General features: G+C 39.2%; 1 protein-coding gene across 1 annotated transcript in view; it reads right to left on the bottom strand.

Annotated features, from left to right (window-relative positions):
- LOC121377286 (cubilin-like) overlaps nt 1-16,394 on the bottom strand; it is a 61,377-nt gene that overhangs the window by 29,557 nt on the left and 15,426 nt on the right. Inside the window, exons 8-15 of the mRNA XM_041505222.1 lie at nt 14,610-14,700; nt 13,613-13,734; nt 10,330-10,494; nt 8,548-8,638; nt 7,531-7,646; nt 5,568-5,723; nt 2,304-2,385; nt 1,670-1,806 (exon numbers count right to left, since the gene is read on the bottom strand). Coding sequence (XP_041361156.1) covers nt 1,670-1,806; nt 2,304-2,385; nt 5,568-5,723; nt 7,531-7,646; nt 8,548-8,638; nt 10,330-10,494; nt 13,613-13,734; nt 14,610-14,700 — 960 coding nt within the window. The remainder of the gene's footprint in view (nt 1-1,669; nt 1,807-2,303; nt 2,386-5,567; nt 5,724-7,530; nt 7,647-8,547; nt 8,639-10,329; nt 10,495-13,612; nt 13,735-14,609; nt 14,701-16,394) is intronic.

Below are 16,394 nucleotides of genomic sequence, written 5' to 3'. Positions count from 1 at the left end.
GGCGACGATCTAAACACCGGACTCATATGCCTTTCGATTGTTACCTTTTTTTTCTTTTTTTTTTAAAGAGATTTACGTGCACATTCAGAGTAAGCTGTTGTAGCACACGCCTATCCTGGCCACAGGGACCGGCCTTGGCCGGTTCCCTCTGTCCAGGACAGGAAAGGGTTGGGGGTGGGTTGTGGAGAGGGAACGCCTGCACTGGCAAGTGCAAGGGAGCACCAGCAGTCCAATGTTGGTGGCAGACGGGATTGTTACCTGTATTTCACACACTTTTATACACACTGTTATACTAATTTTTAATTATTCACTACAACTTAAGAATTTTAGAGTTTTAAAGAGTACTTGTATATAATAACAACACAAAAACAAAATAACAACCAAGACTAATTTTCACAGTCTTATTGTTACTAATATCCGTATAAATACAACTTAACCGTTTTATTAAGCACTTTTATAATATCTGAAGTATCACTTTAAAAATCAGTCTGTACTACGGTAATATAGGATGTCCAACTAGTATCGTATAGCCCACACAACAACACACATTATAAAAGGCGTAATGGTCCGGTGTTTAGAACGTCGCCATGCGTGTCTGTTGAAATTGGCTGCTAGCGTAATTGGCTGCTAGGAAGTGGCTGCTAGAATGCGCTCGGTATTACAAAATGGCGAGAATTGTTCTAACTGGCTAGTAAGCATTTGACGATATGCGTTAATGACGACAACTTGCGAGTGAATTAAAAGTGCAGTTATGCTTGTATTTGAACTTAGAACTTGACTGTATACGATTGAAACCAGACATTGCAGCTTTCATGCAGCAGGAAAGCACATACAACGTCCCTTGATCAATTGAAGTGCACTAGTTAGAACGAGATAAAACAAAAATCAATTGAACGGATCCAGTTAGGCGGCTCGATCCTGCGACGCAAGCACCCCAAGCGAGCACTGCACCGACGGAGGTAAATCTCACCATACCCAGTAGATGCAGAATATTTGAAACAGACCCGCGAAGTCACAGTACTGTCTCAACGCGCCATTATTTTTCAGTAACGGAAAGATGAAACCCTACTTAATTAACCCACCAGAATCATTGGTGTTAAAATCCATACTAACATAAACTTATTATTTAGTGTATTATTTAACTCTCCATTCCTGAAAAATAATGGGATTCGGCCCTAGTGGGCTTCGTCGCCATTATGTTTCAGGAATGGAGAGTTACTCGGACATTCCCCTATACATAAAAATTATATGATCTAAAGCAGCTCTAATATTGAAAACTAAGCGGTAGTGTTTAAACACCAGGGCGCATATTTTCGAAGCAATCATAGTACTTGGAAATCGTAAAAACCATTGTAAGCTAAGACGTCACTATGGCGTGCGCTGTTCGCCACAGCCTACGGTGGGGTTACGATTTTGTAGCGTAATCTTAGTGCTACAAAATGGTAAAACCATTGTAGGCTAAGACGTCACTATGGCGTGCGCTGTACGTCACAGCCTACGATGGGGTTACGATTTTGTAGCGCAATCTTAATGCTACGAAATCGTAAAACCATTGTAAGCTATGACGTCACTATGGCGTGCGCTGTACGTCACAGCCTACGATGGGGTTACGATTTTGTAGCGCTAAGATAGATTCGAAAATATGAACCCAGTGTCTGTAGTTGCGTACCCGTATCGTAGGACGCGAGATACGGCTTCTCACACCCGTGTCCGTCTATCAAAAACGACCCGCTCTGCATCATGCTGATCCGTTCCACTTTGATTCGACTAAGCGAGGTTTTCAGTTTCCATCGACAGGTTAGCAACCTGCAAAATACAGCATAGGTCTGTAGTCTACATTACACAGCATAGGTTTGCAACATACATAGGTCAGTGATCAAAAAAAAAAAAAAAAAAAAAAAAAAATAGCATCTGATAAAAACAAGATCATTCTTGGGATCAGAAAAAAAAAGAGAAAAAAAAAAGGAAGGAAGGAAACAAAAAAGAAGAAGAGAAAGGATACTTTATATTTTCCCACTTCTCTGCAGTTCGATGGTAAATAAACTATAATATATACAGGTAGCATATGTTTCCAATCTATAGTATAAATAATTAGTTTTGACATACCCTGTAGGAAGTGTTGACACCCTGTATTATAATTAATAGTTTTGACATACCCTGTAGGAAGTGTTGACACTCTGTATTCTAAGTATTATTTTTGACATACCCTGTAGGAAGTGTTGACACTCTGTAGTCTAAGTATTAGTTTTGACATACCCTGTAGGTGTTGACACTCTATGTTCTAAATATTAGTTTGTACATACCCTGTAGGAAGTGTTGACACTCTGTAGTCTAAGTATTGTATTTCCGTAACGTCCAAGACGGTCAGATCACCAGTGCACTTATCTGTGAAACCAGTAAAAGTTTATTTTGTAAGAGAACATCACTAGAGGACAATGATTTTCACGTCATCTGTTACTGGATGTTAAACGTTTGCTAATTTTGACTCATAGTCTTCAGATGGAACCAACTAAATGTTTCCATTAGCAGAAAGAGATCTTCTATATGTACTTTTGCAAAGACAGGACAGCACATACCAAAGCCTTTGATATACCAGTAGCTGTGGGAAACAACAGTGTTATGTGGATCGACATCATTACAGTATATTGACTAATTAATCATCAGCAGCAAGAGATCGTTTATAAGCATTTTCCCACAGGAAATTACATACCACGGTCTTTGACCAGTCGTGGTGCATTGGTTGGAACGAAAAAAAAAATCCCAATCAGTTGAATGAGTCCACCGAGGTGGTTCCATCCTGCAACGTAAGCACCTCAAGCTAGCACCCAACCGACAGGTAAATCCTGCCCAAATATTAAGTTGTCGCTAGACACCGTTTTTATTACCCATATGGTTAAAAATATCTTGGTATATATCAAAGTGATACGTGGCACCATAACACCAAGTGGGACGTAACACTCCGACGTCACACAATGGCGTCATCGACTGGCGCACAACAACCTTACAGGAACGTGTAAAACAAAAACGAGTTTAGTTATATAAATAAAGTTCTATTATGGCCCGATCACACTGGCCCGAATGCCATTCCGTTTGTTTTCCGAATAGGAATTTGGGTGTTCGGGGAGCGAACGGATCATATTCGGGAAGCATTCGGTGTGTTCTAGGAGCATACTGGCTGTTCGGCTTCGTACGGATGCATACGGAACGGCATTCGGTAGCTCCAAACATTTGTTGTGCATGTTCAAAATAATTTTCATCGACCATCTGAATGTGGCGTCCATGTGATTCGGGAAGTATTCGGGAAGCATTCTAGGAGCATACGGCATGTACGGAAAACGTTCGGGAAGCATGCGTCTAGTTCTTGGTGCATTCGGAATGAAAATTTGGAGGTGCTGGGTTCCGTATGCTTTCCGAACACCCCGAATGGACATAGAACATGACGAATCCTTTCCGAACGCTTTTTGAACCCTTGCGGAAAGCATGCGGAAAGAGTTCGGTCCAGTCTAGGTCGATTCGCCGTGTTCTGAAAGCATTCGGAAAGCATACGGAAAGCGTTCGGAAAGGAAACCTTTCGAAGTCAACATGCGGGAAGTATTCGGTCTATTCTGAAAGCATTCTGAAACCACTTTGAAAACATTCGGAAAACAAACGGAAAGCATTCGGTGATACATTGGGGAAAACCGGCCTCGGTGGCGTCGTGGCAGGCCATCGGTCTACAGGCTGGTAGGTACTGGGTTCGGATCCCAGTCGAGGCATGGGATTTTTAATCGAGATACCGACTCAAAACCCCGAGTGAGTTCTCCGCAAGGCTCAATGGGTAGGTGTAAACCACTTGCACCGACCAGTGATCCATAACTGGTTCAACAAACGCCATGGTTTGTGCTATCCTGCCTGTGGGAAGCGCAAATAAAAGATCCCTTGCTGCCTGTCGTAAAAAGAGTAGCCTATGTGGCGACAGCGGATTTCCTCTAAAAACAGTGTCAGAATGACCATATGTTTGACGTCCAATAGCCGATGATTAGATAAAAAATCAATGTGCTCTAGCGGCGTCGTTAAATAAAACAAACTTTTTTTTTTACATTGGGGAAAACACATTCGGAGGGACATTCGGCCAGTTTAAAAAATCACACCACTTTCGTATACGGAAAACAAACGGAAGCTCATTCGGGCCAGTGTGATCGGGCCATTACGGGTAATAAATATGATATTAAACTCGCTACAATTTCTTATTATGTTCATGTCCCTCGTGAAATAACTTTCATTGTCACTCGCTAAAGCTCGTGAGAATTGAAAATGATTTCTCTCGGGACATAAAACATGATACGAAATGGAAGCTCGTTAAATATCCTATAAATCTTACAATTAATTGAGTTGAGATATATTTAACACAGCCGAGGCAAGTTATATACATTTACAACTAATTGTAACATAAATCATAGCTACCAAACATTAGTGTAATAACAATTTGTAACATAAATCATAGCTACCAGACATAAGTGTACTAACAAATTGTAACATAAATCATAGCTACCAGACATCAGTGTAATAACAAATTGTAACATAAATCATAGCTACCAGACATACGTGTAATAACAAATTGTAACATACATCATAGCTACCAGACATAAGTGTAATAACAAATTGTAACATAAATCATAGCTACCAGACATCAGTGTAATAACAAATTGTAACATAAATCATAGCTACCAGACATCAGTGTAATAACAAATCGTAACATAAATCATAGCGACTAGCCATTAGTGTAATAGTCTATCTATATTCTACCTCTTTTAACATATCCTCAAAAAAAAAAACGTAGCTTGTATGTTTTTTATTTTATTTTATAGGCAGACATCAGTTTCGAAAGTGTTAATTTCAGTGGATGGTTTGGCTTTGTCGTACTGGTCATCACCATGGATCAGCCAATCAAATGTGTATAACATATATGGGATATATAGAAAGCATCAACTTATTTACGTTGCTTGCATACTTTTGTAGTCAGAAATCAATCTCGAAAGAGTTAATTTCAGTGGATGGTTTGGCTTTGTCGTACTGGTCATTAGACTCATCACCATGGAGCAGCCAATCAAATGTTTGGCTTTGTTGTACTGGTCATCACCATGGATCAGCCAAACAAATGTGTATAACATATATGGGATATACAGAAAGCCTCAACTTATTTACGTTGCTTGCATACTTTTGTAATCAGAAATCAGTATCGATAGTGTTAATCTCAGTGGATAGTGTGGCCTTGACGTGGAGGTCATCAAACTGAAGCAGCCAATCAAATATATATATATATATATATATATATAGATAGATAGATAGATAGATAGATAGATAGATAGATATATAGATAGATATATAGATATAGATATAGGTAGATAGATAGATAGGTAGATAGATAATGGTAATGATATATATATATATATATATATATATATATATATATATATATATATATATATATATACAGCAAGCCTATGTTCTATCAGCGTGTCTCGGTCATTACTTGGATACAAGAATTTAAAAGGAAATGCACCAAAATAACTTATACTGTCACTAACCTGTGACCTGGATGCTGAGATACCAGGCGCGTCGGTCAAAGTTAGCTGTGTTGTTTTTCGGAACTAGTGTCAGATATCTGCCGGTTCCTGAAACCTCTGCCTTAGACAACTCTGTACTGGAGCAGTAGCCCAGAGGCATACGTTCGGCGACCGGCCCTGTTAAATACACACAGCCTTAGTTTAACTCCACCACAGCTGTCTGCTACTACTAGTGCTGCTGTTAATGCTGCTGCAGCTTGTGGCATTATTTCTACTACTTCTACTTCTATTAATGCTACTACTAGTAGTAGTAGTACTACTACTACTACTACTACTAGTAGTAGTACTACTACTACTACTACTACTACTACTACTACTACTACTACTAGTACTACTACTACCACTACTACTACTACTACTACTACCACTACTACTACTAGCAGTATACTACTACCACCACCACAACCACTATTACTAGTGTTGCTACTACTACTGCTATTATTAGTGCTGCTATTTATACTGCTGCTATTACTACTGCTATTACTAGTGCTGCTATTTATACTGATGCTACTACTACTGCTATTACTAGTGCTGCTATTTATACTGTTGCTACTACTACTGATACTAGTACTACTGCTATTACTAGTGCTGCTATTTATACTGTTGCTATTACTACTGATACTACTACTACTGATATTACTTGTGCTGCTATTTATACTGTTGTTACTACTACTGATACTACTACTACTGATATTACTAGTGCTGCTATTTATACCGTTGCTATTACTACTGATACTACTACTACTGCTATTACTAGAGCTGCTATTTATACTGTTGCTATTACTACTAATGCTACTACTGCTGCTGCTAATACTAGTGCTGCTATTTCTACTGTTGCTATTACTAGTGTTGCTATTACTACTGAAGCTAGTACTACTGATATTACTAGTGCTGCTATTTCTACTGTTGTTATTACTACTGATACCACTACTGCTATTACTAGTACTGCTATTTCTACTGTTGCTATTACCAGTGTTGCTATTACTACTGAAGCTGGTACTACTGATATTACTAGTACTGCTATTTCTACTGTTGCTATTACCAGTGTTGCTATTACTACTGAAGCTACTACTACTGATATTACTAGTGCTGCTATTTCTACTGTTGCTATTACTACTGATACTACTACTGCTAGTACTAGTATTGCTATTTCTACTGTTGTTATTACTACTGATACTACTACTGCTATTACTAGTACTACTATTTCTACTGTTGTTATTACTACTAAATTGCTATTTCTACTGTTGTTATTACTACTGCTGTTATTACTAGTGCTGCTATTAATACTGTTACTATTACTACCGCTGCTATTACTACCGCTGCTATTACTACTGCCACGATTTCTACTGCTGCTGCTTCTAGTATGTTATACTGTTATTACTGCTGCTGTTGTTGGTGCTACTACTACTACTACTACTACTACTAAAACTACTAGTACTACTACTACCACTATTACTAGTAGTAGTAGTAGTAGTAGTAGTAGTAGTAGTAGTAGTGCTACTGTTACTGCTACTGCTTACCGATACTACAACTACTAATATAACTATAACCACTACTACCGCTACTACTACTTCTACTACTACTTCTATATTATACTACTTCTATATAACTACTACTACTACTTCTACTACTTCTATGTAACTACTACTATTACTTTTACTACTGGCAGTAGTACCACTCAATCTAATTACTATTAGCTCCACTATTACATGTGGATCTAACAGCAGCCAGTTGGAGCTCATGTCCACCAATCAAAACCTTACTTGCAGAATCATGACAGTGATTTGAAAATAATTTGAAAATATTCCGAATTATCCTGAGGGTATACGATATGTTTCGTGTATATTACGAATGCCGTAAAGAGTATTTCGCTCAAGAATCGATGGTATAACCAGAAAGTGAACAGAGCTATGTAGTCACCCACCGTCAAAGGCGTTGAAGTACGGTGTGAACGTCCCGTCTATGACCGTCAGCCAGCGCTCATTGACTCCCGCTTCCACGCACTTATTATCGTCAAGAGCCGCGAATGTCCACGGGTGACTGTAAGATAAACATTATAAATAAACTAATATAAAATGCAAATTTTATACCGTGCATCATCGGTGTATGCCGTCTTGTTATGGGGTAAAACAGACTATACCAAAATGGAACATTAATCTTAAAAAGAGCAAAGAAAACATAAAAATAAGCAGGAAAAAAAAACATGAAACAAAATAAAAACAAACGCAAAACAGACACGTGTATGTACACACACACACGCACGCACGGACAAACACTCCCAACCCCCAAACCAAACCTCAAAAAACACAAACACAAAAAACCTTCAAACAAGACACACCTGTGTGTGTGTGTGTGTGTGTATGTGTATGTGTATATGTCTGTGTCTCTGTGTGTGTGTGTGTGTGTGTGTGTGTGTGTGTGCCGTATATATATATATATGTATATATATATATATGTGTGTCTGTGTGTGTGTGTATGTAGTGTGTGTGTGTATGTGTGTGTGTGTGTAGTGTGTGTGTGTGTAGTTTGTGTGTGTGTGTGTGTGTGTGTGTGTGTCGTATACATATGTGTGCGTGTTTGTGTGTTTGTGTGTGTGTGTGTCTGCGTGTGTGTGTGTGTGTGTGTGTGTCTGTGTGTGTCGTATATATATATATATATATATATGTGTCTGTATGTGTGTGTGTGTACGTACGCGTGTCTGTTTTTGTTTGTTTTTCGTTTTTGTTTTGTTCGAGAGAAAGAGCTTGAGTGAGTGAGAGAGTGAGTGTGTGTGTGTGTGTGTGTGTGTGTGTGTGAGAGAGAGAGAGAGAGAGAGAGAGAGAGAGAGAGAGAGAGAGAGGCAGACAGACAGACACACACACAGAGAGGGAGAGATGGGGGGGGGGGGTTGTATGTGTGTTATAAAGAGGGTTAAAAGTGTTAACATAGTCAAACTACTAACATTAATTTGCGTTGGTCTCTCGATGTAAGTTCTGCTATCCACATATAGGACACTCCAGAGTTTGGCACGGAATAATGTGATGCGAAATCGTCTGAAATTGAAATACATAACACACATCGTGTTTTATCAAACTGTCATGTGACAAAATGGCTCTGTAATCATAAATAATTAATCAGTCAGTTTCTTATGCCGAAGATCCAATCAGCCATTGGCTGAAACACAAGTGTTACAAACTACATAAGAAATGAAAACATATTCAAACAGAGACGGATCTAGGGGGCAGGGGGTAGTAGTAGTAGTAGTAGTAGTAGTAGTAGCAGCAGCAGTAGTAGTAGTAGTAGTAGTAGTAGTAGTAGTAGTAGTAGTAGTAGTAGTAGTAGTAGTAGAGGATTAAACAAGAACTATGACAGTAACGTTTTACATCTTTGCATTGCAACATAAATAAATTTCCGTACATCTAAGACAATTTTCTTTGAGCCGGTGAACATTTTAATTATATACTTGCGTCCAAAAGCAACTTTACAAGGCTTGAAATTGTATTATAGAAAACCAACTAATGGTACGGGTGGGATATGAAAGTATCATGAATAATGAAGTTCAACATCGAAACATGTCACACTTAGCAAAACCATTTATCAAATTATTCATACTTTATGTATGTAAAGTTTCTTTAGGACGTCAGTATATATAACACTGTTTTAACATTGGGGGAGGCGGGATGTAGATCAGCGGTAGAGTGCTCGCCACAAGTGTGATGGGCCATAGGATCGATCGCCGTCAGTGGAATTGGGTGGGTTTTTACTCGTTCCAACCAGTGCTCACTGTTTATTGTTGATTTGTTGGGGGGGTTTTACCCACTCCAACCAGTGCCCACTGTTTATTGTTGATTTGTTGGGGTTTTTTTACCCACTCCAACCAGTGCCCACTGTTTATTGTTGATTTGTTGGGGTTTTTTACCCACTCCAACCAGTGCCCACTGTTTATTGTTGATTTGTTGGGGGTTTTTTACCCACTCCAACCAGTGCCCACTGTTTATTGTTGATTTGTTGGGTTTTGTTTACCCGTTTCAACCAGTGCCCACTGTTTTATTGTTTCTTTGTCGTGTGGGGGTGGGTCTTTTTACCCGTTTCAACCAGTGCCCACTGTTTTATTGTTTCTTTGTCGTGTGGGTGTGGGTTTTTTTTACCCGTTTCAACCAGTGCCCACTGTTTTATTGTTTCTTTGTCGTGTGGGGGTGGGTCTTTTTACCCGTTTCAACCAGTGCCCACTGTTTTATTGTTTCTTTGTCGTGTGGGGGTGGGTTTTTTTTACCCGTTTCAACCAGTGCCCACTGTTTTATTGTTTCTTTGTCGTGTGGGGGTGGGTCTTTTTACCCGTTTCAACCAGTGCCCACTGTTTTATTGTTTCTTTGTCGTGTGGGGGTGGGTTTTTTTACCCGTTTCAACCAGTGCCCACTGTTTTATTGTTTCTTTGTCGTTTGGGGTTGGGTTTTTCTACCCGTTTCAACCAGTGCCCACTGTTTTATTGTTTCTTTGTCGTGTGGGGATGGGTTTTTTCACCCGTTCCAACAAGTGCCCACTGTTTTATTGTTGGTTTGTTGTTGTTTTTATTTGAGTTTTTGTTTTGTTTTTGTTTTCTTTTGAGGGGAGGGCTTCATTGTTTTTTGTTTGCTTTTTTTCTCTCCTTCTTTTGTTTTCGTTTGTTTTGGCTCTTTTTAAATTTTTTACCTTCTTTGTTGTTATTATTATTATTACTGTATTTTTTTATATTCAAAATATTTACTTTTGTGTCTTGAGAAGTATTTCATGGTGAACCCAGTAGATATCGTTTTGCCGCTCACTGTCAGGTCCGCCTGGATGAAGATGTGTTGTCCAGTACTTCTGAGGAAGCCAAACGGTCGTTTGATACCGCAGCTGGTAACCAGGCGGATATCAGTATTGCTTCGCCCTAATAAAAACAAACGTACACACATAATTATATATATATATATATATATACATAGATAATACTATGTGAGTGACCGTTAGATACCATTTATCTTACAACGAGTTTTAAAATGTATCTAACGAGCCAAAGCGAGTTTGATACATTTTTAAACGAGTTGTGAGATAAATGGTATCTAATGGATACGAATGTATTATTGTAGTTCTTACATAACCTCTAAAATCAGGTTTTAAGCACATTTTAAGTATACGTCACAATGTAATGGATGTTTATCGTTTATTTTTCAATGGTGATATGGCAGTGGTGATATGGTCATCACCTACGAGCAGCCAGTTGTATGTCTTGAAATTGTTAACAAACGTACAAGTGCAAACAACCATGTTATCAAAAGTAACGCATGGTGTTCTCACCAACGGGTGTGTATGAAAATAACATACACACATACACACACACATATATATATATATATATATATATAGAGAGAGAGAGAGAGAGAGAGAGAGAGAGAGAGAGAGAGAGAGAGAGAGAGAGAGAGAGAGAGAGAGAGAGAGAGAGAGAATGAGAGAATACTTCATGAGTGGCCGTTAGATACCATTTATCTTACAACGAGTTGTTTTAAAACGTATCTATTGAGCGAAAGCGAGTTGAATTCGTTTTTAAACAAAGAATTGTAAGACAAATGGTATCTAACTGTCACGAATGTATTGTTGTTGTTCTTACATATCCAGGCTGTCCAGCATACCCTTATGAAAAAGTAGGACAAAAGCAGGAATGGAAATATATTAAAAAAATAGAACAAAAGTAGGAAAACAGAAGGAAAAAGTAGAACAAAAGTAGGACTGAAATAGTATGTAGCGACATTATCCATGCTCATAGTCGGAAAACGAATGTGTTAAATCCAAAACGTGGTATAATTGAGAAAAAAACCACTTTAACATTTAGTTTTTATGTCGTGCTCAGTTTGCACCTGTATTTTCTATTCTATCCAAAATAGCATGAATCTAATGTAACGTTTTCACATTATACACTTATTTCAAATTATTATTCACTGTATTAATCAATATACATATTTGCATGCATAGTAATGCTGATGCACCTAGCTTGCAGCACACTAAATCATATTAATATGATTAATTTAAGTTTCCCATAATGTATTATAGATTCTGAAGTGATACATAAACAACCGGCCTCGGTGGCGTCGTGGTTAGGCCATCGGTCTACAGGCTGATAGGTACTGGGTTCGGATCTCAGTCGAGGCATGGGATTTTTAATCCAGATACCGACTCCAAACCCTGAGTGAGTGCTAAGCAAGGCTCAATGTGTAAACCACTTGCACCGACCAGTGATCCATAACTGATTCAACAAAGGCCATGGTTTGTGCTATCCTGCCTGTGGGTAGCGCAAATAAAAGATCCCTTGCTGCTAATAGGAAAGAGTAGCCCATGTAGTGGCGACAGCGGGTTTCCTCTTAAAATCTGTGTGGTTCTTAACGATATGTCTGACGCCATATAACCGTAAATAAAATGTGTTGAGTTCGTCGTTAAATAAAACATTTCTTGCTTTTGATACATACACATTGTACATTATAATCATGTTAATCATTGGAAAACTTGTTAGCTTTCAGGGTGTAATTTTAATATGTTGAGATTATATGGTGCAACAAATTGGGAGATATATTTTGCTGCCAAAAAATCATTCCTATAACTGGTGACTTTTATAATAACACAAGGAATATGCACACTTTAAAAGCAACTCGCGACATTTTGAAACAAAAAAGTAGGATAAAGTATTAAAAACTAGGTATTTTGAAGAAAACGTAGGCAAAATAGGACAAAGACCAAAGAGTAGGGAAAAGAAGGAAACGTGGGATCCATGGACAGATTTCATATCCTCAAAATTCAGGTATTAAATAAATTTTAAAAACGTTTTCCACTAAAAGTTATTTACAGCCCTTTCACTTGTTGCTAATTTACGCATCGCAGACAAATGATTATCATGTTAACTATACGTCACAGTGTATTCGATTTCGACCGTGCTGTTTTTTTCTTTGGTTGGTATGGCATTGGTGACGTGGGACCTAATTCACAATTTTCTCTTAGGCTCTGCTAGACAACAAAGCAAAGTTGCGAGAGTTTAGTGAATTAGGCCCCTGGTCATCACCTAGGAGCAGCCAGTCGTATGTGTTGAAATAGTTAACAAACGCACACGTGTTAACATGTGTTATACAAAATCAATTGGTGTGCATCCTCACACGTCTCTTTGTTAAAGTTGTTTTTTTGTTTAACGCCACCACTAGAGCACATTGATTTATTAATCATCGGTTATTGGATATTGATATTTTTTTTTACATAGAAAGGAAATCCCGCTACATTTTGTGTTCCATTAGTAAAAAGATATCGTTTATATATGCACCATCTCACAGACAGGACAGTACATGCCACGGCCTTTGATATACCAGTCGTGGTGCACTGGCTATAACAAGAAATAGTCAAATGGCCCACCGACGACATATAGTCCTACAGAGGAAACCCGCTACATTTGTCCATTGGTAGCAAGCCTAGGGATCTTTTATATGTACCATCCCACAGACAGGACAGCACATACCACGGTCTTTGATATACCAGTCGTGGTGCACTGGCTGGAACGAGAAATAGCCCAATGGGCCCACAGACGAGGATCGATCCTAGATGGACCGCACGTCAAGCGAGCGCTTTACCACTGAGCTATGTCTCGCTCAGTGGTGCGAGTAGGATCCAGTAAACATTTTCCTCAGAAATGGCATTCCTCCTTCAGACGAGAGCCTTTACCCTTGCTCATTGACCAAGAAGATTGTTTTGTTTAACGACACCACTGGAGCGCATTGATTAATTAATCATCGGCTATTGGATGTCAAACATTTGGTCATTCCTAATGCAGCATGGGATCTTTTATATGCATTTTCCCTCAGACAGGAAAGCACATACCACAGCCTTTGTCCAGTTGTGGTGCACTGGTTGTAACGAGAGAAAAAAAAACATCAGCTGAATGGATCCACCAAGGGGGTTCGATCCTGCGACGCAAGCTCTGCAAGCGAGCACTCAAACGAATGAGCTAACTCCCGCCAAGCTGCTTGACGACGTACCGTCATAAACGTGAAAGCCTTTCTTTTCGCCGCACTTCAAGCTGTAGTCATCCCAGTCTACCGTCTCTATGTAAACCACGTGGTCTTTCTCCGCCGCCTGAATCAACCAGGAACACGAAAACCTGCAAATAGTTCACAACACAAAATCACTCCTCAAATTTTAGAACACGTCTGTTCAAGCAACCTTTACCATGACCGAGAGAGGAGAGAGAGGATATAGATATACATAGAAAGAGAGACTAACACACGCACAGAGAGAGAGAGAGAGAGAGAGAGAGAGAGAGAGAGAGAGAGAGAGAGAGAGAGAGAGAGAGAGAGAGAGAGAGAGAGAGAGAGAGAGAGAGAGAGGAGAGAGAGGAGAGAGAGGATATAGATATACATAGAAAGAGAGACTAACACGCACAGAGAGAGAGAGAGAGAGAGAGAGAGAGAGAGAGAGAGAGAGAGAGAGACACACACATAGACAGAGACAGACAGACATATACATAGACAGACAGAGAGACACAGATTGGAGAGAGAGAGAGAGAGAGAGAGAGAGAGAGAGAGAGAGAGAGAGAGAGAGAGAGAGAGAGAGAGAGAGAGAGAGACACACACATAGACAGAGACAGACAGACATATACATAGAGACAGACAGAGAGACAGAGATTGGAGAGAGAGAGAGAGAGAGAGAGAGAGAGAGAGAGAGAGAGAGAGAGAGAGAGAGAGAGAGAGAGAGAGAGAGAGAGAGAGAGAGAGGGGGGGGGGAGGAGGGAGGAAGGGAGAGAGAGAGAGAGAGAGAGAGAGAGAGAGAGAGAGAGAGAGAGAGAGAGAGAGAGAGTGACAGAGACAGACAGAGAGAGACAGACAGACAGACAGCCATAGAGACAGAGATTGGAGAGAGAGAGAGAGAGAGAGAGAGAGAGAGAGAGAGAGAGAGAGAGAGAGAGAGAGAGAGAGAGAGAGAGAGAGAGAGGGAGGGAGGAAGGAAGGAGGAAGAAAATAAATAGTTATCACTTACTGGTCTTTGTTGTGTGGTAATGTCAGTAGTGATGGTGTGTGATAGTGAGCGTCTAGTGCCCTGGATCCGAATGCTATACAGCTGGTATTGTCTGAATATCAAAAGAAAATCGACATTTAGCATTATACAGCTGGTGTTGTCTGAATATCAAAGGAAATCGACATTTAGCCTTATACAGCTGGTGTTGTCTGAATATCAAAGAAAATCGACATTTAGCATTATACAGCTGGCGTTGTCTGAATATCAAAGGAAATCGACATTTAGCATTATACAGCTGGCGTTGTCCGAATATCAAAGGAAATGGACATTTAGCATTATACAGCTGGCGTTGTCTAAATATCAAAGGAAATCGACATTTAGCATTATACAGGTGGCGTTGTCTAAATATCAAAAGAAAATCGACATTTAACTTGATGCAGCTAGTTGTGTCTAAAGAACAACAAAAGAAAATCTCTATTGACAATATAAAAAAACCAAATCGGTATTTAACATTAACATAGTGAATTAATGTGTTTCAGCCCTGAGATCACACAGTAAAACAGGCCCAAATTATTATAGAGCTGCTGATATGTGAATAGCAAATGAAGTCGGTATATTTCACATTAAACAGACGGTGTAATATGAATAACAAATAAACCAAATCTATACAATATTTAACATTTTACAGCTGATTATATCTGATAACAAATCACGTATATTCGACGTAGGTATTTTGCGGGGATTACTTGAAAGCAAAAGTAGGAATAAGACTTTTTATTTTTTACTGGAAATAGAAGGTATACAGTAAACTAGATTTAAACTGTGCAGCTCAAAGTTAACAGTGTTATTATAAAGTTAACAGTATTATTATAAAGTTAACAGTGTTATTATAAAGTTAACAGTGTTATTATAAAGTTAACCTAAGTAAAACTAAAAAAGCTAATGCTGGGTTAAGACTACAAACTGACAGCACAAAGTTGGCCAACGTTCTGCTCTCACGACTTCAACGACTGTCAAGTTGCTAGTTTGAGCGCTCTTACAACTCGATTCTCGTCGTATAATGCTAATCTCAGACTACCAACCGCCACAACAGAGTTAGCCAACTTTCTGCTGTCATGACTTCTACGACTGTCCAAGTGCTAGTCTGAGCGCTCTTACAACTCGATTCTCGTCGTATAACCCATTCGTTGTTAATCTGAGCGCACCCGTCGTAAGTCGGGAGTTGGGGAAATTATAACGCAACCGTTGAGTTGGCTAACTTCGTCGTGACGGTTGATAGTTTGACATTAGCATAAAACACATACAAACAAGATACATGTTGGTAAATAAGGACTAATTATTATCCTATAAAGTGTTCTTTGATGCACCACGTCCTGTCTAATGCTAGTGTCAGACTGTCAGCTGTCACGACAAAGTTGACCAACCCGACGGTTGCGTTGTCATTTCCACAAGTCTTGACCGACAACGGGTTATACATATGACGAGAATCGGGTTGTACGAGCGCTCAGACCAGCAAGTGGACTGTCGTAGAAGTAGTGAAGTAGAAGTAGAAGAACATTGGCCAACTTTCTGTTGGTAGTTGGTAGACCGACACTAACATTAAGCTGATCAGAAAAAAAGAGTTAAAAGTTTGTTTTGTTTAACTACACCAATGGAGCACATTGATTAATTAATGATCGGATATTGGATGTCAAATTCTGACTTGTAGTCATCAGAGGAAACCCGCTACATTTTTCTTAATGTCATGTCATGTCATAGGGCTTTACGTGCACATTCAAAGTAAGGTAAATTTTTTCCTAATGCAGC

Source organism: Gigantopelta aegis, chromosome 7, assembly GCF_016097555.1.
Source record: "Gigantopelta aegis isolate Gae_Host chromosome 7, Gae_host_genome, whole genome shotgun sequence".
NCBI classification, from domain to species: domain Eukaryota; kingdom Metazoa; phylum Mollusca; class Gastropoda; order Neomphalida; family Peltospiridae; genus Gigantopelta; species Gigantopelta aegis.
This window is presented reverse-complemented; position numbering and strand designations above follow the sequence as displayed.